The sequence below is a fragment of the Oryctolagus cuniculus genome, chromosome 16 (genome assembly GCF_051225735.1).
Source record: "Oryctolagus cuniculus isolate XC-2025 breed Fujian yellow rabbit chromosome 16, ASM5122573v1, whole genome shotgun sequence".
NCBI classification, from domain to species: Eukaryota; Metazoa; Chordata; class Mammalia; order Lagomorpha; family Leporidae; genus Oryctolagus; species Oryctolagus cuniculus.
This window is the reverse complement of record NC_142882.1, coordinates 66,473,640-66,499,251: the sequence shown is the minus strand read 5'-3', so window position 1 is coordinate 66,499,251 and position 25,612 is coordinate 66,473,640. Positions and strand designations below refer to the sequence as shown.

At 37.3% G+C, this 25,612-nt stretch overlaps 1 protein-coding gene across 4 annotated transcripts in view; it reads right to left on the bottom strand.

Annotated features, from left to right (window-relative positions):
• Positions 1-5,296: 5,296 nt before the first annotated feature.
• CDK13 (cyclin dependent kinase 13) overlaps positions 5,297-25,612 on the bottom strand; it is a 121,926-nt gene continuing 101,610 nt past the window's right edge. For 2 of the 4 annotated variants that reach the window (XR_016222667.1, XR_016222668.1), the window contains one exon: positions 20,858-20,947. Coding sequence is in view for 2 of the 4 variants with exons in the window: in XM_017344445.4 (XP_017199934.3) it covers positions 8,697-9,547; positions 9,974-10,426; positions 13,874-14,079; positions 20,153-20,284; positions 20,831-20,947 (1,759 nt within the window). In the remaining 2 variants the exon portion in view is untranslated. Of the gene's footprint in view, positions 9,548-9,973; positions 10,427-13,873; positions 14,080-20,152; positions 20,285-20,830; positions 20,948-25,612 lie in introns of those variants that run through there. The other 2 variants (XM_017344445.4, XM_070059760.2) reach the window with 2 other exon arrangements.

The following is a 25,612-nucleotide window of genomic DNA, read 5'->3' as shown; positions in this document are numbered from 1 at the left end:
ATCCAATCAACAAAATGACAGGTCTTAGTTCTTATATATCGATACTAAACTTGAATGTAAATGGATTAAATTCACCAATCAAAACACTGAATGGATAAAAAACGTCTCCCCCTCCCCCATTACATATGGCCTACAACAAACTCACTTCACGTAAAGATATACGAACTGAAAGTGAAGGGTTAGAAAAAGAATACCAGGTAAATGGAAACCAAAAGTGAGTGGGCACAGCTATTCTGATGTCAAATAATAGACTTTAAATCTAAAACCGTAAAGAGATAAAGGACACTATATTTTGTTAAAAGTTCAATTTAGCAAGAAGACATAACATCATAACATAAATATATAATATACCCAACACAAGACCACCCATATATATACAGAAAATACTACTAGACCTAAAGGAAGAGACAGACTCCAATATAGTAGTGGGTGATTTCAACACCCCACTCTCATCAATGGACAGATCATCTAGACAGAAATTCAATAAAGATACATTGCAATTGAAACATACTATCAAGCAAATGGACCTAACAGACACTTTACCCAACAGCTACAGAATACACCTTGTTCTCATCAACACATGGAAAACATTTTCTAGGACAGACGGCTGCCTATTAGGCCACAAAGCAGGTCTCAACACATTTAAAGGGATTGAAATCTTGGCTGGTGCTGTGATGTAGAAGGCTAACAGCCTCCACCTGTGGCACTGGCATGCCATAAAGGCACCTGTTCACATGCCAGCTGCTCCTCTTCCAATCCAACTCTGCTATGGCCTGGAAAAGCAGTAGAAGATGGCCCAAGTACTTTGGCCCCTTGCTCATGGGTCAGAAGAATACCATTAAAATATCTATATTACCCAAAGCAATCTACAGATTCAATGCAATCCCCTAACAAAATACCAGTGACATTCTTTACAGAATTAGAAAAAGCAATCCTAAATTTCAAATGGAACCACAAAAGACCCAAAATAGCCAAAGTGAACCTGAACAAGGAAAATCAAGCAGGAGGCATCACAATACCTGACTTCAAAGCATACTACAAAGCCACACTAATTAAAACAGCTTTGGTAGTGGCATAAAAATCAACACATAGATCCATGGAACAGAATAAAGAGCACTGAAAGTAATCTACAGGCATACAGCCAACTGATTTTTGACATAAGTGCTCAGACCATCCAGTGGAGTAAGAATAATGTCTTCAACAAATGGTGCTGGCAAAACTGGATGTATATATGTAGGATAATGAAATTAGATCCATACCTCTCACCATATACAAAAATCAACTGAAGATATCAAAGACCTAAATTTAAGACCTGACATTATGAAGTGACTATGAAGTTGCTGGAAGAAAATAAAGGGGAAACACTCCAAGACATTGGTGTAGGGGACAACTTCTTGGATAAGACCCCCAAAGCACAGGCAACAAAAGCAAAACTAAACAAATACGACTCTATCAAACTCAGAAGCTTTTGCACAGCAAAGGGATCAACAGAGTGAAGAGACATCCAACAGAATGGGAAAAAATTGACAAACCACGTATCTGACAAAGGTTAACATCCTGAATGTATCAGCAACTTAAAAACTCAACAACAATGAAAAATCAACCAATCCAGTTGAGAAATGGGCAAAGGACTTTAAGAGAGTTTTCAAAAGATGAAATACAGGGGCCGACACTGTGGCATAGCAGGTAAAGCTTCTGCCTGCGGTGCCGGCATCCCATATGGGCGCTGGTTCGAGTCCCAGCTGCTCCTCCTCCAATCCAGTTCTCTGCTGTGGCTTTAGAAAGCAGTGAAAGATGGCCAAGTCCTTGGGCCCCTGCACCCACGTGGGAAGACCTGGAGGAAGCTCCTGGCTCCTGGCTTCGGGTCTGCACAGCTCCAGCCATTGTGGCCAATTGGGTAGTGAACCAACAGATGGAAGACCCCCCCCCCAATCTGTGTAACTCTTTCAAATAAATAAATAAATCTTTAAAAAAAGATGAAATACAAACGGCCAACAAATATTATGAAAAACGCTCAACATCACTAGCCATCAGGGAAATGCAAATTAAAACCACAATGAAGTATCGCATCACCCCTGTCAGAATGGCTAAAATCCAAAACAGAGAGACTAACAAATGCTGGCAAAGATGTGGACAAAATGGAACACATAAACACCACTGGAGGGAATGTCAATCAGTGCAGCCACTGTGGAAAACAATGTGGCGATTTCCTTAAAAAGTATAAATAGACTTCCCATATGATCCAGCATTCCCACTACAGGGTACATACCCAAAGGACTTGAACACAATGTATCAATGAGATACCTGCACCACCATGTTTATAGCAGTGCTGTTCACAATAGCCAAAATTTGGAATCAACCAAGGTGTCCAGCCATCACCAGATGAAAAAATAAAGAAAATGTGGTATATATACATACTGGAATATATTCAGCTATAAGAATGAATGAAATTCTACAATTTGTAGCAAATGGACACAGCTGTAGGACATCATGTTGAGTGAAATAAGCCAGACCCAGAGAGACAAACACTGTATTTTCTCCCTTACACGTGGGATAGGAAGGGAGGAAAGGAGGAAGGAAGGAGAAATGACTATGTGTATCAGTGTCCCTGCAAATAGTTTTGTAAAACTTTTATACCTTTGACAAACCAATGGTTAAGAATGTTATATTACTATAGTTCTAATGATCTGTGTTGACTTTAAAATTTACTGTCTATGGGTAAAATGGTCATTTCTCCATTCAATTATTGTTTAGTTACTGTGTATATTCCCACTAATATTGGATATTTTTTCTCTTTACTTGGTAAACTTCTCACTAGGTGAAGTATTAAGCCTTCTTACCACAATGTAAAAAAAAAAAAAAATTTTTTTTTTTTTGACAGGCAGAGTGGACAGTGAGAGAGAGAGAGAGAGAAAGCTCTTCCTTTTGCCGTTGGTTCACCCTCCAATGGCCACCGCGGCTGGCGCGCTGCGGCCGGCGCACCGTGCTGATCCGATGGCAGGAGCCAGGTGCTTCTCTTGGTCTCCCATGGGGTGCAGGGCCCAAGCACTTGGGCCATCCTCCACTGCACTCCTGGGCCACAGCAGAGAGCTGGACTGGAAGAGGGGTAACCGGGACAGAATCCGGCGCCCCGACCAGGACTAGAATCTAGTGTGCCGACGCCGCAAAGCAGAGGATTAGCCTATTGAGCCACGGTGCCGGCCATCACAGTGTAAATTTAAAATGTTATCTCAAAAGCTTAAAGAAAGGGCGAAGAAAGGAGAGTGAGAGGGAAAGAGGGGGAGAGGAGGGAGACAGGAAATATTATTAGTTTCTTAGAATTTTATCAACAAATCACACTGAATCTTTTAAAAACTAAAAATTAAGGTTAAAAGAGGTACATACTCATGTCATATGCGTAAGGATACAAGTATAGTACTTATAAATGGAAAATAGCAGCATAGAACAAAAATTCAAGAACAAATCCATATAAGATGGTTGCAAAAAAAAAAAAAAGCAGGATGAAATTTAGCAAATGCTACAGCCATTCAAAAAGGTAAAATTGGATCTTTATGTCACAACATGTAACTAAATAATTTAAAATGTAGTGTAGAAGTAGAAAGCCAGAAAAGAACTTTTGTGTGACTACTCAAATTGCAGTCTTGGGAGTAAAGAAAGCTTTTTAGAGAAATTATAAGGAAAACATTAACTGACTTGACTACATCACACTCTATTAACCTGTATAGGTCACAAAGAGCTTATATAAAGACTCTTCTGAGCAACAGAGATAAAACCTAATAACGAAACATTAAGAATAGTTAATAAACAAACAAAAATGATATGGCTAACAAAGAAACAATGAATATCACTAGTAATAAAAGACATAAATTAAAATAAGATGATATCACAAACAAAATCTAAAAAATTAAAATACTCAATAAACCTAAAAGAAGAGGGAGAGGAATAGAAATATAAATCTGTTAAGTCTTTCCTGGTAACAATTTGGATCTAGCAGACATTTTAAAGTGCACTCTTGATACCAGCAAATCAGAGGAAATACGTGTGGGTATGTATGTATTTATGTGGATGCCTCATTACTTTGCAGTTTGTAACTGAGAAGTTAGAAATCTGGAGTCCATCAATAACAAATTGTTAAATTATAATTCTATAAAGGAATAATTTACAGCCATTAAAACAAGGGTGGAATTTAATTGACTGACAAAGATATTCACGTTAAACAAACTTATGGGCAGTATAATCCGTTTTAAGAAAATTCCCCATACATATGCATTTATATACCTTTATCAAAGTCTAAATACTAGTGGTGGTTATCTCTGGGTGTTCTCTGTGTTCTATTTCCAAATATGTATATATATAAAAAGGAAAAAAAATGTAGGGTTCCGGGTTTTTAACCTTTATCAAAAAAAATAAAATAAAATAAAAAAAGACATGTGGCATAGTGGATTTGATTACAAGTGGTCACTTCTGTTAGGTAAGATTATCTCCAGGAGTCTGTTCTGGATCTAAGCAAAGGAAACAAGGCTGAGATCATGGCCTGGAATTCTTATGGCAGTTTATTTGCAGACTCAAATACAGCCATTTTTTTTTTAAACAAATGGCTTATATTAATGCATTACACCTAACACTTATAAAACTTTACTAAAGTTCTTATAAGAGTATAACACCTTTACAACAAATTGAGGAAAAAATTTAAAGGTGAGTTCTCTATTCCTTATGTGAACATAATTAGGACTGGAAAATCCTTTTTTTAACAGGACACTTGATATGCTGAAGGAAGTTAAGACATAAAATTTGTTAAACTGCATAATTCAAAGGGCAAGTTCTTACGATTATAAGCAAACGTTTCTTTTCCCTATCTCCATATACATCTCATAACTTACTAGTAATAGCTTTTAAGAAAACTAGAAATAATTTACTAAACTATCTGGAGAAGTCTTTGGACAAAAGGCCACTACAGGCTCCAAATTACATGTTTTCTGAAATACTTTTTGAAAATTTTTTCTTAAGTGGATTTTTGTATTGTCCAGTGTTGTAAATTTGATTACTGTTTTACTATTACACTAGTCAAGTTATTAACTGACAATTTTTCTATTACAGAGTTAAGTATTTACTGCAGAAATTTAGAAATGGCTTAAAGGAACAAATGCAGGCAATCCAGTTGCCAGTAAATGGTTATAGCAATCTCTTTCTCTACATGTCATTTTTCTAAGCTGGAGACAGATGATTGATCAGGTAACTTGAGGTTATTGGAACATCCTGTTCAGACTTTAAAATCATCAAAACCAGTAGATCTATATTCAAAACTTGTATTTCAGCTTTATTTATATATTCAAAACTTGTATTTCATCTTTACTTAAGCAAAACAAAAAGCTCTTGGATGAAAAAAATCAACCCAAACTGGATTAAGTTCATAGCAAATACACTAAAACCAGAACACAGAAATACCAGTCAGATTAGTCTAGAAGTATTTAATCCGTTCACTTTCCATTTTTTTCACATCAGCCTATTGCAAATAAGCCAGATTCAACTTAAAATTTGTTTTCATCATTGAAGTTCCAGTTGTATTTCCTTCCACAACTTTCTCTATTCCAATTTCAATTTGAAAGTCTACAAAGAAACTCAAATTTTCATTTCTTATATCTTATGTGTAATTTAGATAATTAAGAGCAGCAAATACCTCCAGCTTCTCCACACAGTTTTTAAATTTTGCTGCCAGGCCTCCAGAAGTGTGATGTAGTGCCTTTCGTGTTTATTGATTTATTCCAAGCACTAGAGTATTACCTGACACATGGTAGGCACTGAATATATTTGCTGACAAATAAAGCTTTGAATCATAGCTACTAATATTATGTTAATTCACATTCCACAAATTTTAATAAATAAATCTCTTAAAATTAGTATTTTAAAATGTTATAATGACTGCGATTCTTCAAAGACTGGGGGAATATACTGAGCTCTACACAGAAAAACCTGCTGTGTTAAGAAATACAAAAGGAAATTTCACCTTTTTTCTCTTTGGTGGGCTAATCTTTCTCTGTTCATCTTATCTGAAACCTTAGGTTTACTTGCTTCTTGCCAAGAAATTAAAGCAGTATTGTATGTTCCTTAAATCTCACTCAAGAATACTGAATGATCACTATTATTATAATCTACAAAATTACTGACTTCCCAACTCCACTTCTCTTAGTAACCCAAATTCACTGAATCAAAGTATTCAATGTTATGGAGAGATGCATTATAATATTTACTACCATTTTTCCTCAATTACAAGACACATTCTTTCATATAATAATATATCTTAACCTGGGACTTATTTTACATCTACATCTTAGCACTGTGCTGTGGTTCAACTGGCATCAATTTTTCATCTAACTTGCACATAAATATTGGTATGCCTCACAAGCAATGCTGTCTCCAGTTTAATACTAGCAACTATAGATCAAATTTTCAATTTCACAGCAACAGTTTCCCTGTCCTCCCAGCCACACTCCCAACATAAATATGTAACTTAAATGTTCAATTGGAAAAACTATCCAAACACAGTTCAATTTTATATAAAATATTTAATTTTTAAAACACAGGCTATTCATGTCACATAAGTATCTTCAATTTTAGGTTAGCTGCTCTGATCAGCAGAATTATCAAGTGTGACTATTAATAACTTAGATACTGTCCCTTAGAGGAAACTCTAAAGCTCTAAGATTCACCATATTAAAATTTCAGATACTTGAATACTGTAGCTATTTTGCTAAATTTCAAAATAGTTCTTCACTTTCTGCAATGTAGTCTTGTAAGTTGCTACTACTCAAAATTCAAATAAAAGCAAAATAATTTTTTCTTCCATTCGTTTCCTTCTCCCGACAAAAAAAAATCCATCAGAAAATAAAATGGCCAAATGATACCAATTCATTTTTATAGTAACAAAATGGTCAATCATCCTCTTTAAAATATTCTTACTGTTATCAAACTATAATGCTTCCCACACACTGTTTTGTATTGAAGGTTCACAAGTCACATTGTGGGCACAGGGTTAACTTGCTTTAGAACTGGAGCAATTTTCATTCTTTAACAGTTGTTCCGATTTAAAATTCCAACGAAAAAATAATTGGTAAAAACAAAATAGTTAATTGGCATCAACTCTTAATTTCTGGAGCCTGTTTTCCATTTGGTGACAATGGCAACACTGGTTATTTTCCTTTGGTTCTTTTCTAGAATTATTACAATTGCAGGTGTGTGTGTGTGTGTATGCACACAAAATCAGTGAGACTTGACGCCATTACAGTTTAAATAAAGATTACTCCATCATTGTTACTCTTAATAAAAAAAAATGTTAAAATAAGCTACAGTTGCTTTAAGTCCAGCAAAAGTGGTAATAAACTTTAGAGGTGAGAGGAAGGGAGACAAATGGTTTTCACTTACTATTTTTTCTTTTTGCTTCAATAAATTCAAGGTAGACAATGTTTCTGGTTAACAAATACAGTGAGCAGAGTAGACTTTTTCTTAAAATGGCAATTGTATAACTTAAAAAAATAAGGTGTCTGTCACCACCCCCACCATGAACTCAATAGACTTATGTAAATTGTTATTATCTCGTTTCTTAACCCTTGCTCTCCAAATGAAAACAGGGACAATATGGCAACCTGAAAGAAAACAGTACTCTAAAAATCCATTTAGCTATTACTTCCAAGCATTTAAATGACAAAACTTTAAACTTCTCAGAAGTAACAAAAGGTACTAACTGCAGTTCTCCCTTTCTTTGCTTTCCCTCACTCCCCCCATCAAGAGAAGGTGTTAGTGAAAGGTAATACAGCCCGAAGACAGGCAGAAAAGGATAAAGTGTGACAGACAGAGGGAATGATCTAACAGGAACTGAACAGGCAGCCCCTGAGAGTTTAAGGGCTTCCTGACTCTTCCATACAACGCATTGATTCCCTTTAAAAGACAAATGGGTATAAAGATTAACTACTTTTTCAGACCTTAAGCTTACCTGTTAAGGCACTTACTTCCCCTCCCCTTCCCACCCATGTTTTTCATATAAAAACCACTATTTCATTTGAATGTATTTTGCTAGGCTATGATAATCTGCAAAACAAAACAAAAATAACGTTGACCATTTTTTTTTATAAAACTGTTGCATCAAGAGAAAGGTTGTGTTTTATTTTCTGAAATGAGCACAAAGTACACCTTTCACAATAACACTGAAAGCAGGTGCAAAGACTGACAGTGACCTTTGACTAAAGGTAGCTTTGTAAAAAGAAAAATACCAAATAAATCAGTGCCCTTTCTGATTGTTGTAAAACTGGAGGGGTGGGGGAGGGGTTGTTTGTTACATAAAAGTTGGTCCAAACTTACAAAAAAAGCACAAATGTGCATAGTTCAGAAGATCTGCAAGAGGGTCATAAAAAGCTTATGTCCCTAAGATTAGCATCCACTTAAAACTGCGAGAATACAAAATAAAATTGTAACTAGAATTTGTGAAGATGTACAATCAATAGATCTAATTTTAAGAACAGCATGAATTTAAGCAAAGGTTTTTTTTGTCTTTTTTTTAAACTATTGTATGCAAGACCCTTTTCCACATAAAAATAAAGCTGTTGTTGAATTAATATTATTCAAGTCTCTTGGACTGCTGCCTTAAATTGCAGCTAGAAAAGTCTTTCCAGATAAAAATGATGTGCCTGAGGAAAAACAGATACTCAGAATGGTAGCCCTCTGCCTCGACCTCTGCCAGTTGATGTGCTAATGTGTCCCCTGTATCCTTGTGAATATCCAGGTCCTTGAGCAGGAGAAGTCCAGGTCTGTCCATGCATGAGGCCAGGGCCACCCGGGTTTTCCTGTAAATTACCACCATAGTTATAGTTGTGCATCTTTGCTGGCAAAGGGTGAGTACTCTCTGGCCCTGTAGAAGGGTCACTGCTATTTGCCAGGACTGCAATAGGACCATGGCTATATTCAAATCTATGGTCCTTGTCTCCACTAAACAACATGGGACCAGCATTGAGGTAAATGTCTCCATATCCAGCTACTGAACTGGGAAATGACTCGGAAAAGGCAGAAGGCTGAGGTGGACCACCAGAATGAGATGAAGCAGTACTGTAATTATCCAAAGACTGAATATCTGAGTTTCCAATGAAGCTACGTTGTTCCAATGGTGGAGCGGAACTACTTCCTAGACCATCACTGCTAACATAAGAAGCAGAAGAGAAAGAAGATGATGCAAAGTTGTCCTTGTATTCTGAAGTGGGCACATAAGTGTCTCCTGCTTGATAATCAATTCCACCTTCTCTTTTAGGGTCATCTTGGGGCTGATGCTGGGCAAGCAGCTGTAACAGGGCTGCTTTCACACCAGCATGAGGGTCAGTTAGTGAAGAACTAGTGGTGGCTACGTGCTGGTTTTCTGTCCGATAATCCAGATCTTCCTCAGTGACTGGTGGTGGTTCAGGAGGCTCAGGAGGCCGTTGATCAGGGGGCAGAATCCGAGGCCGATCTGGTTCTGGTGTTAGCTCCAATATCCTCCTGTCCTGGTGCTGGATGAGGTCATCTTGCCCTAAGTGAAACAAAGCAAAATAAAGTCAAAAGCTAATATGGAAAACTAAATAGCTGATGTGTCCTATGGTGGTCTTAAAGATCATCAGAAGTTCCATTTCTGTCCTAACATTATAAACAGAAAGAAAAAGTTGACAAGTATTAATATTGCCTGCTTCATTTATTCGAAGTAAAGGAAGACTTCTTAACACAGTCTTACCTTAGGAAAATCTATACATTCCTAATGAATAATATTACAGTTGGATACTCTGTTAAAGAATCAATTCCTGGGAGTAAACAGACTAGGAAACCAACTTATAATCAGTGACCTGAGAATTTTCAGGAAATCTGGCAAAGTCACTGAAAAAACTGCATAACAGATAATCAGGTAACAGCAAGAAACAGCGTGAATGCAGCCGAGTTAGCGGTCTGGCATCCACACACTCACCCGATACCGGAGTGCCAGGTTCTGGAGGTGGCCTGAGCTGTAAAGATGCGTCATGTCCCGATCCATTTTCTCTCTCTTCTAGAAGCACATCTTTCTGCTTTGACTGCTGAGCCTTTATTAACTGAGTCAACAGAACTGCAAATGCACTCTGCACAGCCGCCTGGGCAGCATCAGTCTCCACTTTGGGCTGGACAGTCTGAGAAGGCGGCTGAATTCCTCCCAATGGTTTCGAGGACTCCTGCTGTGGTGTTGATGGGTCTGTCTGTTTTTCACCTGTTGCCAAAATTCCAGCAGGAAGGTTTATTTTATTTAGCTGCTGTTGAGTCTCAGAGTTTACCTTAATGTTCAACACTTGGACAAAATCAGCCATATTAACACTTGTTTTAGACTGTAGGAGGTTTAGTAGAATTGCCAATTCACTGTGGTTTAACTGCTGTCCAGGGCCTGTTATTACTAAAGACAAAATTTATATTAATTAGAACTGCCATATTCACAGCTCTTCCCACCTCCTACCCCCAAATGGTTCTGTATTCCATACTAAAATGTACATTTGAAAGGAAATGTTTAAGAAACACTGGGAAAAGAGAACCATTTAAATGTAACTGCACATAAGTCACACAAAAAAAGAAAAAGAACTGTGGTTAATTTTGAGCAAGTTATCATTAAGAAGAAAACTTCAAAATGAAAATCAAGACTATCACAAGGACCCCATGCTACAAATTTTTAAAAGATTTCTTCAGAAATGATTTTAATTGCTTGTTTACTTGTTTTCTGCTACTTGAAAGGCAGACAGAGAGAGTGAGAGATTATTCCTCCATCTGCTGGATCACTCCCCAAATGCCTTTAACAGCCAGGGCTGGGCTAGGAGACCAGACCTCCATCCGAGTCTCCCATGGGTGACAGAGATCCAAGCACTTAAGCCATCATCTGCTGCCCCCAAGGATGCATTAGCAGGAAATTGGATCAGAAGCAGAATAGCCAGTACTTGAACAGGCACTCCAAAACAGGATTTAGATTCCCAAGCAGTGGCTCAACCCCATGCAATTTAACTAGAAAATACCACCTTGTAAGTAGGAAATGTACAGTGATGACAATAGCTAACGTAGAGTGCCTGGTACTTTCCAAGTATTTTACGTCCTCTATTCCTCACGACAGTCTTGTAAGATAGGCTCTATTTTACTGAAGAAGAAACTGACGCCAAAGTCACAGCTTCTATAAGTGGCAGGGCTGAAATCACAACTCTGATCCCAGAATCAGAGCTCTTAACTACTACACTGTACTGCTTCTGTAGTTTATTACCCAAGAACCCAACCTTATTGTTGTGGTAAACTGAAATAAGATTTTCAGGCTCTGATAAAATACCTGTGTTTTTATTCAAATTCCTTTTTTTTTTTTAAAGTGAGATCACTTTGGGTCAGTTAAGAATGCCTACAGAAGCATTTACTCCATGCATATATGACAGTATTATACTAACTTAGCAGTAAGACAGAATCAGTTATTTTCCAACTTTCAGGTTAGACCTGGGATGGTTTATACAGGTTTTTGTGCAAGCTCATGCAAATCATTATGAGGTTCAAATGCATATACCACTATATGTAGCAAATGATAAGATGATCCTGCAAGTGCCATAACCATAGATGCCAGATTAACAGAAGAGAAATTCAAAGATGAAAACTTTTTAATGCTATTCATATTTTTCTTTTATATTCTCCTTATGCATTTTGGGGTATTTTTAACTTATTATTTTTAGATTATTTTAAAAACCTGGAAGCTACTTTTCTGACTCACAAGCATTAATTAGGAACCCTGCTTGTTTGCTATACCCCAAGAGCCAATTCTTCTTATTTTCCTTTTCATCCGCCTATTGGCAGAGGTGGTCTCCCTGGAGCACAGGGAGACACTGGCTAACTGAAGTCTCTTCTGCAGAAGGACATTTTCTTATTTTCAGACACTTAATGATGATGGAGGGAAAAATGGAACAGAGATTTCCTATTTTTAAAAAAATCCAAATTCCCACTTCTTAATAATGACAGTTTTCTTTAAAAAGGAAAAACAAAACACAATAAAATCAACATTAACAGGGTTGTGAAATAAGTTAGAGCTAAAAACATTAACAAAATGATCCAGAAAAGGAATTCATTTTTTACCAGTTAAATTATACTAAAATAACACTATTCTACTGTACTTGCTCTTAGAATTAGGACATCAATTCCATGAAGAGAAGCAGAAATACAGACCTAATGGTCTCATTAAATATGACAACTGTTACCAGGGACAAGTGACTACATCATGCAAACTCTGTTACTACTATCTCAAATCTTTTTTAAGCAGTAGGATGGTAGAAGAATGGAGAGAGAGGCCGGCGCCACAGCTCACTAGGCTAATCCTCCGCCTGCAGTGCCGGCACACCAGGTTCTAGTCCTGGTCGGGGCGCCGGTTCTGTCCCAGTTGCTCCTCTTCCAGTCCAGCTCTCTGCTGTGGACCGGGAAGGCAGTGGAGGATGGCCCAAGTGCTTGGGCCCTGCATCCACATGGGAGACCAGGAGGAAGCACCTGGCTCCTGGCTTTGGGTCGGCGCAGCGCACCGGCGGTAGCAGCCATTTGGGGGATGAATCAGGAAAAAGGAAGACCTTTCTTTCTCTCTCTCTCATTGTCTAACTGCCTGTCCAAAAAAAAAAAAAAAAAAAAGAATGAAGACAAAACTTATTGTTGTTTCTCTTTTGCCTTTCTCCAAATTTTATATATTAATATAAGCAGAATGCTGAACTTGACATAGATAGCCTTCACTGTTTAAAAGAGGTATTCTTCAAAACTATATGTGTATCAAATGTTTTAGTGTATAAGGCAAATTCACTATTTCAAAAGTAAATTCTTTTGAACAACAAATAATTGCTTTGGGTTTTTTACATATGAATACTTTAAATATGTAGTCTAACAAAGGTCAAGAATAAACTTTGATTACAAGGGCAAGAATTATGGTAATCTTTCTCAAGCTTACTCTATTCTGAACCATCAAAATTCAAATCTAATCCACAGATGTTTAAACCAGAAAACTTATAAATCAACATTTACTTATCTCCTAATAAGTGCTTCTGTATTTTTTCATTTTAATAAACCACAACCTACTTACATACACACACACAAACACACAGTTTACATTATTCTCTGTCTTCATAATAAAATTAACCCAGAACTGAATGCTTCTGGATTCTTGAGACAAAGTGAGTAAATTTTCTTTCCAAAAAGTTGTTAACTAAGTGCAATCATGACTTTAACACATGATGACAACACTGAAGGGGCTGACTTTTCATGAAAGTGCTTATTCTTACCACACATGGAGTCAGAATAAGAAATTTAAGTTCCCCCCAAATTACAACATATAAAATATTACTCTTTATCATATTTTAAGTTATTTCTGGCAAAATATCAGATTTCAATCCTGGAGATTATAACATATAGGGAAACATTTAACATTAAGAATGACCTGAGGACATTAAAAATGGTATGAAAGAATTTCCATTATGATTTTTAGCTGTCTTTCCTCTGTCTTCCTTCCTATTCCTTAAGCATCCACAGATCCTAAACACTGAGTCCACAGAGGGTATCGTTAGTAAACACTGCCATCCTGGAGGAAAAGGGGAAATAAAAACATCTGACCAATCACCAATCAGAAGTAATTTGATCCTTCTTTAGAAGCTATCTTTCCTTGAGACTGGTTAAAACTGTGATGCCACAGTAATAAAACTTTCACCCTGGCACAAAAAACAAGAAAATGTCAAACTCAGTGAATACACCTTAATTTTCACCATTAAGTCACAAAATGCTTCAACACTAGAGCAATATAATCAACATTAGCCCCAAAATGAGGTGAAGAAAACCAACCCATGGAAGCATTACTGACCAGGTGCTACATTTGAGTTGCCCTGAGATTTCAGTTGTGAAGACGGCAGCACACCTTGGGGTGTGTTGGTTCTGCTGTCATCCAAGCCCAGAGACAAGTCCTTCCTAGGGGCTTTAACTGTGGAAACGTCATCAGTCATGCCCATCTGCTTCTGTCTTCTTCGTTTTTTGCTCCATAACTCATGACAATCTTGCCATAAAGGAAGGCTGAAAAAAATTTTAAATACTACATTGTGAATGACATTTCTTCACAAAAAAATGTTAGTAATTGTACAGTAAGAAAGTACTTTCCCTTTTACTTCAAACACAGCTAAATAGGTAAAACTCAACTTCATAAGTAGGTAAAACTCTAATTCATCCTTGATGTTCCGCCTTCTTCAGGGCCTTATCTTTACAGAAGGACTATTTTTGTTTGCTTCAGAATAAACAGTAATCATTTATTAAAATTCTGAATAATGAATATAAATTCAGAAAAGTATGCTACAATTATCCTTGGTGCTATCTTCTAAAGGCAGTTCTTATAGTCAAGCATCTACTGAATAGGATATGAAGAAGAAGGCAGAAAAACACCATTTGCAGAAACCAGATATAGGATAAAAAAAGTACAGAGTAAAACATAACATTTGCAAAAAACTTCCTGGTAAAAGCTTTTTACCTTTGAGAAACCTGTGATTTGCTTCTATAATCCAATGTTCTAGAATTAAACTGCTGCTAAAGAGTTCTGAATAACTGGTAACTATCAAACTTATACATAATTCTGAAACAACCCTACTATAATATAATTTCATAAAACTGACAACACTAGAGAATCACTTTTCCTTAAGAAAGAAAGACATAATTTTTGCTTATAAATGTTTTCTTCTTATCCTAGTAACAAATCCAATGGAAAGTTACTATTACAAATCTGTCTTAGAGATGAGAAAATTGAGGCCTGGAAAGGTTAACAAACTTGCCCGTAGTATCTACAAACTCCTTTATACAATCCCACCTGGCGATATATATACCTTAAGCTCTAAACTGTAATGTGTATTTACCTCTAGGGTACACAAAGACTTTCAGGGGGTAGGGGAGATTTAACACCTGGAAATGTTTCAGTGGAATTCCCATGTCCTTATATCCTCTAAGATTGAGTTTGAGACGAGCCTGCATGTACAAAGCAAGTTCTTTCTTTACACCATCTCTTTCACAAACTTTTATCTCATGTTATGAAATAAAGTTGAATCTTAGTAATATGAAATATTAGTAAAAAAGGTCATTCCCAAAAGATTACAAACAGCATGATATCCTGTTGTAAAATAAGAACTAAATTTGAAAACATAAGTTTTTATGAGAACATATAAATGGCAACAAAAAGTAAAGAAAGAAAGACACATACCAGAGATGATGATTACCTCAGATGGAAGGAGGCAAGAGGATAGATGGGTGGGGGAAGGGGGTCATGATATGATTTTTTTTTTTTTTTTTTTTGACAGGCAGAGTGGACAGTGAGAGAGAGAGACAGAGAGAAAGGTCTTCCTTTGCCGTTGGTTCACCTTCCAATGGCCGCCGCGACCGCCACGCTGCGGCCGGCGCACCGCGCCGATCCGGTGGCAGGAGCCAGGAGCCAGGTGCTTTTCCTGGTCTCCCATGGGGTGCAGGGCCCAAGCACTTGGGCCATCCTCCACTGCACTCCCTGGCCACAGCAGAGGGCTGGCCTGGAAGGGGGGCAACCGGGACAGAATCCGGCGCCCCGACCGGGACTAGAACCCGGTGTGCCGGCGCCGCTAGGCAGAGGATTAGCCTAGTGAGCCGCGGCGCCGGCCTCATGATATGATTAATATAGGTTATTTTCAAGGTTGTAGCTTTTGTCTGGTAGGTTCATGGCTGTTTATTAACATTATTTAAAATAACTAATTAAAGCAAGTGAAATAAATAAAAGAGAGCCATGCATGGACCAATGATGAGTGACATAAGGATTATGATTAAACCAAGTCTATGCACCTGAGGTCCAAAAACAAAACAAAGGCATACCTCTCAGCCATACTATGGTGCATTGCCTCAGCGTGTAAAAACCTCCTGGAGTAACAAACAAAGGGATATTTTAAAATATCGATAATGGGAAGATTTAAGGCATCATCAACCCACCAAAGACTTTCCTTTCTGTGTGGATGTGTGTATTAGATGATGTGGGTCTCAGCCTCTATTGCGATACTTTGAAGTTAGATATATTGTAGTACCGCATAATGGGATAAATGAAATTATTTCATCTTTTCAGTACCGATGGTCAGGGAATGCACTGTATTTATGGGAAAGCCCCATGATAACAAAGCAAAGCCATCTATAGAGAGTGCCTTTTGCTCCCTCCCACAACGGAAAGGCAGGAAATTCTTTAGGGATAACTTCATCATTGATCTCTAGGAAAGATAAACACTATTCTACAAAAAGCTAAGGTAGTAACCGATGCCATTTTTTTAGATGTACCAGGAATGTTTTCCAAATGACTAGACTTTTATGTGCTTTCTTGAAGGATTCAAATGCCAGCTCAGCCACTTACTTGATTTCCTTTAGGTAAGTAACTTGACTTTGCGCCTCAATTTTCTTACCTTTACAAATGAGATGAATACTACTACCTGCCTCACAGAGCAGAGATATTATATGTTAACACACAGAAAAGCTTGGACAGTGTCACACTGTAGACAACACATTCATGATTGACATAGTTGATCATCATTCAATAGGTAGCTTAGAACAGTTTTCATCAAATCATATCATGAAGTATTTATTCCAATGACAGCTATATTTCATATTACAGATTATTTAATCCTCCTTATATGGCTATTGAAAAATAAAATCAGAGGCTACCTGACACTTTTTAGCTTTAAAATTTTTTTTATGCTTTAAAATTTTTTTCATTAAATACATCAGAAATATTTCACAGGACATCTAGTGCAATTAAAGGAGTTATTTGTGACTTATTTAATACTCTACTCTCTTGGTCGCTTCAGCAGCACATTTTTTTTTTTTTTTTTGACAGGCAGAGTGGACAGTGAGAGAGAGAGACAGAGAGAAAGGTCTTCCTTTGCCGTTGGTTCACCCTCCAATGGCTGCCGCGGCTGGCGCACTGCGGCCGGCGCACCGCGCTGATCCGATGGCAGGAGCCAGGAGCCAGGTGCTTTTCCTGGTCTCCCATGCGGGTGCAGGGCCCAAGCACCTGGGCCATCCTCCACTGCACTCCCTGGCCACAGCAGAGGGCTGGCCTGGAAGAGGGGCAACCGGGACAGAATCCGGCGCCCCGACCGGGACTAGAACCCGGTGTGCTGGCGCCGCTAGGCGGAGGATTAGCCTAGTGAGCTGCGGCGCCGGCAGCAGCACATATTAATACTCTACTCTTATTTGATTATTCCTTAAAAACTGACCAAAAGTTTGATATAGATATCTATTTCCCAAAGGAATATCATAGTCCTTACCTTATAAGCAATTTATCATTTTAATGGCTCTTAATTTTAAAAAATAATGTCATATCATGTTGTTTATACATTTTATTTAAATATTCATTCAATATCACTATAATCTTGACCTTACTGCTTAGTAATATACTTAGTAAGATACTTTCCATAATGTATTATTTGTTTACAAAATGTTTTCCAATTTGTACTAATATGTTTAAAGTGGAAAAATGTAGTCAGGTGTATGCTGATAAAAATAAAGTCTGATTTAATGATTTCTTTGACAACAGGACAGTTTATAATTAGGTTAAATGGCAGATGGCTTCCATAAACTGAATAGGATAAGCTTACAAGATTTTTTTTTTTTTTTGGCAAGAACAGATTTAAAACTGCAATGAGAAACAATTTTAAAGACAGACTGCAAGGACCGCCAGTTCGAGTCCCAGCTGATCTGCTTTTGATCCAGCTTCCTGCTAATACGACTGAGATGGCCCAAGTACCTGGGTCTCTGCCATCCTAGAGGGAGACCAGGATGGAGTTCCTGGCTCCTGGCTTCCAACTGGCCCAGATCTAGCTTTTGCAGCCATTTGTCACTCTGCCTTTCAAATACTTAATAAGTAACTCTTAGAAAAAAAGAGAGACTGGCAAAGTAGCACTGAAATTACATGTTGACGCTCTAACCTTTTCTAAATATATTGAATTAAATAGTGTTGTGAAAGAAAAAGTTGTATTAGAAAAATCATTTAGTAAGTACTTGTAAAGCCACTGAAAAAAATAAATGACTAAAGACTAGCTATGAAACCTTTTTGCAGAGCACATGGTTTCTCTTTTTTTTTTTTTTTTTTGGCAGGCAGAGTGGACAGTGAGAGAGAGGCTGAGAGAAAGGTCTTCCTTTGCCGTTGGTTCACCCTCCAATGGCCGCCGCGGCCAGCACACCACACTGATCCGATGGCAGGAGCCAGGTACTTATCCTGGTCTCCCATGGGGTGCAGGGCCCAAGTACTTGGGCCATCCTCCACTCTCTCAAGAAAATTAATAAAGAAAAAATCCCAAGTTGATATCTGAAAGGTCATTAAAATAATTTTTGATGAAATATTTGCAGTACATAATGTGGAAGGAACTCAATGATAAATGTTATTTATTCTGATCACAAGAAAGCAATAAAATCCAGACTGTGAAATGTTTTACCAAAAATCTACATTTGAATTCTACTGTAATAAATGCCCTCCCCAAGAGCAACTGAAGACTAAAGAAACACGATATCTAAATAAAATGTATGAAGTGTGAATGAATTCTTTATCAAAAAAAGTAAATAGCCTATAAAGGAAATTATTATGCCACTGGGGAAATCTCAATATTGATGTTAACTTTCTTATGCTTTACAACATTACTGCAGGCATACAGAATAAAGTTTTAGTTCTTATAGTTACAAGATGAAATATTTGCAAGTGAAGTATCACCTCCACAACATAATATTCAACTAATACTATGGGAAAAAAGTTTACATACAGTGTTAAAGTAAATGTTAATACTTGTTGAATCTTAGGGCATAAGAATGCTCACTTTATCATTCATCCTATTCTTCTCAAGAGTTGAACATGAAGGGGTGAAATTTCAAGACTACAGACATATGAGGGAACTCTGAACTTTCTGAAGGTCCCTTGTACAATGACAAGTTATTAAGGAAGGGAAGGAGGAAAGGAAGGAAGGAGAGTACATAGAAGGGATGAATGGATTAATTCAACAGTGAATGATTCAGGTACCCCAGTATGTAAGGTGAGAGATTCTTTCTGCCTTTCAAATCACTTCATAAACGCCAGCCATACACAGTTCAGTAAAAATTTTATGAAGCAAAGTATAACAGCCTCTTAGAAATATGAGCTCAATTTAACTGATAAGTGGAATGATTTTAACTCTAAAGCTCATGCTTGTTCCTTCAAAAATAGTTTTACTCTATTACATGGAAACATTTTAATATCATAGGGACAGGCTTGCTTTGAATGACAGTAACTCTTCATCATGCTAATACCTCTAAGAAAATACCCACAAGATTTCCAGATCCTCAATAAGGAAAAGCAAATGGAGTGTTTTCCCCCTTCCTGTACCAATTCTGGAGAAAGAACACAAGTCATGAAAAACTGAACGTTCAGGAACATAGTTATTCTGACTCCCAAACTCAATGCATTTTTCTTCTATCAGATGATAATTCATTCCACATAGGTTTCTGATACTCATGTTCTTTTATTCAATGATAAGGATTTTCTATTGGACAGCATGCCATGGATTATTCTCAGAACCTCTTTATCTTATTGGACTAGAACTTGAGAGCTGGCTCCAACCTCTACTAGATTTATATTCTTGGGCAAGTTTCTTAGCCTCTCTGAGCCTGCTTTCTCCCTCTGTAAGTAACAGTAACAATTGTTGTCTAACATACAGGATTTACAAAGAATAATGCAATATATGAGAAACACTTAGCATAACACTCAAAATTTTAGTTTTATAAGTACCAGTAGTAACATAAGTAATGGCAGAAGTAGTACTAGAATTCAAAACGCAGGAATCGTATTTTCCCAGAGTTGAATTTATTAATAAAATATTAAGATCAACTAACCCTAAAACTAGCTAGAGAAAGACTGATTTTGCTAGTCCTAAAACTGGCTCAATATTGAGTAAGCATCTCTATTCTAGATGTGTTTATTATGTGTACTAGTGCTATTTTACCTATTTCCTTTGATTTATTATATTTCTTTTGGCTTAACTAGGTGTGCAATACCTTATGATATTTATATATAGATGTTCTTGAAACTATTCAGATTCTGCATATGTGAAATCTAATATTTAAAAAAGAAACTTACTCTGGTGGAGGCATTTTTGAAGGTTCCACATCTCGCAGGAACTCACACTGAAGCGCCTGCTCAGCAGTGCAGCGCTTACTGGGATCCAAGGCGAGCATGTAATCAAATAAGTCTAGTGCAGCTGCAGGAATACTAGCATGAGAAGATTACCAAAGTCAAATACGTTCTTTAGATACAAATTTAGTGCTTCTTTATGAACTTATTTGTGAATAAGTTATTTTGGATTAAGTATTAATTAAAAACAAAATTATTTTAAATATAACACTTCATAACACTTTATTTCACCAAATCCCAAATTCTTCTTGAAGAAATATTGCATTATTTTTATAAAATTTAGTAATTATTAGGAAATAATAGTGCATTTTATTACTCTATGGGCAGCTTGCTCATGAATTTTTTTAAAACTATTATTTAACTCTGCTTCAGTAAGATTTTAAACAGTATGGCTTTGTTTCATTTAAGTATTAAATCAATCACAACCTCAAAAGATCTATTCCATAATGATAGTGAAATGGTATTTCACATATAGCTAAAGGTAATTCAAAATTAAATGACTTAAGAACTATGACAGGTCTACCTCAGCTCAAAAGAGTATAGAGTAACATTCAGAATTCACAAGAAATAACTATTTTTAAAAACATTCAATACAGTATGGATATTTAAGTATCCCCTTCTTACAAAACAAATTCTTCTCTTAACTTTCGACGATACTGCTTCTTTGGTTTCATGGTGTTGAAATACGGTAGTTTGATTACATCAGGCCATACCGCAGGACATGGACTCCCACATATACGGCTAAGCAGCAAACAAAAAGAAGTATATCACTATAAACTATATGGAAATGGATACAACTGTTATACAAAACAGCTACTTATTTTTAAAAATACATTATTACAAGGCTTCAACTTTTCTGTAAGATGTTTCATTAAATATGTTAGTTATCCAAAGGTAATTACTAGTTTTAAGTAATCAACCAAAACATTCTGGTTCTTAGAGAAGACCTTCAGATCTGCAAAATAAAATCTTAAAACAAAAAACAAACGATGTAGCCCATGTCTTAAAATCACTACCCCTTCCTATGAATATAAGGTACTCTAAAACAATAGCAGAAACAGTTTTCCTAGACTACCTTCGGAAGCTAAAACTGTAGTACAAAGACTGCCACTGAATCTGATCAATGGGAGGTCACCAAACAATAACAGTCTTAAAATATTCAAGTTCTTCAATTTAAGAAGGGTCAGTGACCAGCGCCGCGGCTGACTTGGCTAATCCTCCACCTGCGGCGCCAGCACCCCAGGTTCTAGTCCTGGTTGGGGTGCCAGATTCTATCCCGATTGCTCCTCTTCCAGTGCAGCTCTCTGCTGTGGCCCGGGAAGGCAGTGGAGGATGGCCCAAGTGCTTGGGCCCTGCACCCGCATGGGAGACCAGGAGGAAGCTCCTGGCTCCAGGCTTCGGATCGGCGCAGTCTTTATCTTTGCTTAACATATTCAATATCATCATTATTTTAGTATTAATTAGTAAATCCTGTGATGGTAATTTGTAGAACAAATGCTACAAACAGCTAACTCTAGCTGGTAAAGAGTTAAAAACTGATTTAGTAATATGTAGGTGAAAAACTGGTTAAAATATGCTTAAATATACCAAATCTTAAGTATATTGTGTTTAAAATTATTAGCTGGTCTGCACAGATAAAGTAAAACTGGTGATTAGTCACTTACTGAAAGCAAAAATATGATATACATACATACACATAAACAAAGGAACAATGCGTATAAACAAGTGATGACTACACTGCCGGACACTGCATACCTGAGCTGTGACTTCAGAAATACATTTTTATGAGACCACCTTTCAAATTTTCTAAGCCGTATGTCACTGCAATGCACTTTTTGCCTCAAAATGCAGTTCAGAGCATTTCTACATTTAACAATAATTAAGGTGTTATATTCTTTGTACACTCTCAGTCTCTTACACCTTTAAAACCCTATTTCCACAACTTCTTCAAACCTCTTAAGAAAGAAGGCCAAACTCAACCAGCAAGACTTCATGATCAGGTCCCACACCGCCTTCCTAGTCTCATCTCTCAATGCACTTCTGCCCATATACTGCTACTTCACATCTTTTTCCCTAGATTCCACCAACTAGAAATGAATCCTCTTCACTTCTCAAGGTTCAGACCCAAAGTAATGTACTCAGCAAGGTCTCCCCTATTTCCAGATGTACTCAAAATGGTCATTCTTTGCATGCTTCTTATTTCTTTTCACACATTTCATCCTGTTTTGTATCTTAGTTCTTACCTGTATGTTTCTCCTACTAAATTATAGTTAAGAAACTATGACTCTTGTTTTTATATGCTTCTCTAAGTTACCACATAAATATAAATCATTAATCCCAGGCAGGGCCGGCGCTGTGGCTCAATAGGCTAATCCTCTGCCTGAGGTGCTGGCACACCGGGTTCTAGTCCCGGTCGGGGCACCGGATTCTGTCCCGGTTGCCTCTCTTCCAGTCCAGCTCTCTGCTGTGGCCCAGGAAGGCCGTGGAGGATGGCCCAAGTGCTTGGGCCCTGCACCTACATGGGAGACCAGGAGAAGCACCTGGCTCCTGCCTTCGGATCAGCGCGATGCACTGGCCCCGGCAACCATTGGAGGGTGAACCAAGGGCAAAAGGAAGACCTTTCTTTCTGTCTCTCTCTCTCTCTCACTGTCCACTCTGCATGTCAAAAAAATAAAAAATAAATAAATAAATAAAATCCCAGGCAGATGCTGTACATTCTAATAGAAGAATGAAGTGTATTAAAAAATAGGAAATGGGGGCCGGCTCCATGGTGCAGTAGGTTAATCCTCTGCCCGCAGTGTCAGCATCCCATATGGGCACCGGTTCTGCTCCACTTCTGATCCAGCTCTCTGCTATGGCCTGGGATAGCAGTAGAGGATGGCCCAAGTCCTTGGGCCCCTGCACCCATGTGAGGGACCAGGAAGAAGCTCCTGGCTCCTGGCTCCTGGCTCCTGGCTTCGGATCAGCACAGCTCTAGCCATTGCAGTCATATGGAAAGTGAATCAATGGAAGGAAGACTTTCTCTCTGTCTCTCCCTCTCATTGTCTGTAACTCTATCTCTTAAATAAATAAATAAAATCTTTAAAAAAAATAGGAAATGAAGGACATTTTCAATTAAAAAAATACAAGAAAACTTAAGTCTGAGAGCAGGCAAACAATTTTCATTGTAATTCGAAGGAAAAGTAAGCCATTGACAGGTGGGAAAGGGAATGAGAAAAATACATTACTGACAAAGAGAACAGCACAGGCAAAGGCATGTGAATAGCAAAGTATAGACACTTGGGAAGGATAGTAACGAAATCAGTGTAGATGGAATTTAGGGCTCAAAGGCATTATTAGCTGAAAGCATAAACTGGGCCCTCACAGAACAGTTTTAAGAGGCACTTTGCCTAACTATATTATAATGAAGACAAACTTTGGAAACATAAGATTTGAATCCTATCTGTGTGGATATTTGTCCAATCTTACTGCTTCTGAATCTGCTCTTTTGTAAAAGAGAGATTAATTTTACTTCAGAGCTACAAAACTGAATGTTAATCTGTTGTACTGAAGTCTTTAGTTTATGACTTTTAAAGAGTTTCAACTATTAAATGTGCTGTGGGAAGATCACAGTACTGAAGTTATCTAACTGGTAACAGCATTCATGATGGAACAGACATGGAGGCAAGAAAACTTACTAGAAACTACAGAAGCAAACATGATAGTAACTGCTAACAACTGCATGTTATCAAAATCTGTTTGGAGACCAGCCAACTAACCTGCTACCAATTACTAAAGCTATCTTGAAATGCATCATATGCTCAAGTGTTTGTTAAATAGAAATAATATAAATACATAAGGTTTATCTTGAGAATTTACTGTGACCTTCTTTAATATCAATACCTCAAGGTGCTCTGAATTTTCTTAAAGGTTAACAGGACAAATTCCTCTTTCTATCCTCCCAATTATTTGTCTTAAAATTTTGTTGCACATGAATTATAATTAGTGTAATCCTACTGGGATTCAATTTCTATTGTAAAGTTATAGCTTAATTTAGAAATGACCGGTATCTTTACAATGCTTAAAGTACATATTTATATCCTAGAAATAATCCACTATTTTCTAAATAACTAATCAGTGAAGATTTGTTATGGGAGGGCCTCTAAATTTGACACACAAAATTTTCAGGTAACCATAGAGATTTCATGGTTCCTAACACTTTTAACCATTGTTTCTTTGAGGTTCTCCAAATTTACAGTCATTTCACCTACACATAGCATTTGTGTTGTATATTTTTTCAAATGAATATATAACTATTTATCATTTATCACTGCAGTATTTTATATTATGTGGCAGTTCCTAAACAATGGTAAAAATGATGGTGTATCATAGTAGTAACTTTTTGTTTTTGATTATAATGGGAGTACTTTTATTGTTTATCCCTGGAAACACTGAGTTTTGGTTTGAGAAACAAGACAGAATATTCATAGATACAGACATAAATTCACACATATTTTCCTTCAAGAAAGCATTAATTTATTCCTTTCTCTTATGGGCTTCAATTTTTGTGGATTTTAAATGTATTTATTTGATAGGCAGAGTTAGAGAGGGAGAGACATTGAGAGGTTTTCCATCCATTGGTTCACTCCCCAATTGGCTGTAGTGGCTGGGGCTAGGCCAGGCCAGGCCAAAGCCAGCAGTCAGGAGCTTCTTCCACGTTTCCCATGTGGGTGCAGGAGTACAAGCACTTGAGTCACCTTCTACTGCTTTTCTAGTCTCATTAGCAGGGAACGGGATAGGAAGTGGAGCAGCTAGGACTCAAACTGGTGCCAATATGGGATGTCAGCATTGCAGGTGGTGTCTTTACCCTCTTTGCTACAATGACAGCCTGGATTTTAAATTTTAATAGAATGCTTAAATTTTGTAAGTTCAACTTTTAGAAATTCTATAGCAATTATCATCTGCACTTTCTCTCTAGATGGCTGATGTCATAAATTACATTAACAAGTTTCATCTTTATATTCAAAGGAATAATATCACCAAGGCCTAATAAAAGTACTATTTTTGTCAGTGTAATGCTATAGTTTCTACTGTTAGATGTTCTTGATTAGTATTCATACGTGAGACTGGTAATCAGCTGTGTTCAAAACTGGGGCCCAAAGACCCATAGATGTCTCATAAGACCCTTCAGGAGGCTGGCAGGTCAAAGTATTACTAAGACATTATTTGCCCTTTTCAATGTGTTGAAATTGAAATGAAACTGAAACTGAAATTGAAATGTACCACCTGCACAGAATCAGTGAGAGAAAAACCTACCAGCATCTTAGCATGATTCAAGTCAATGGTATCAAATTAGCAATAAATTCACTGCCATGCAATCTGGGGGAGAATCAGTATCACTTAAGAATATGTGGGGGGTGAGGTAGG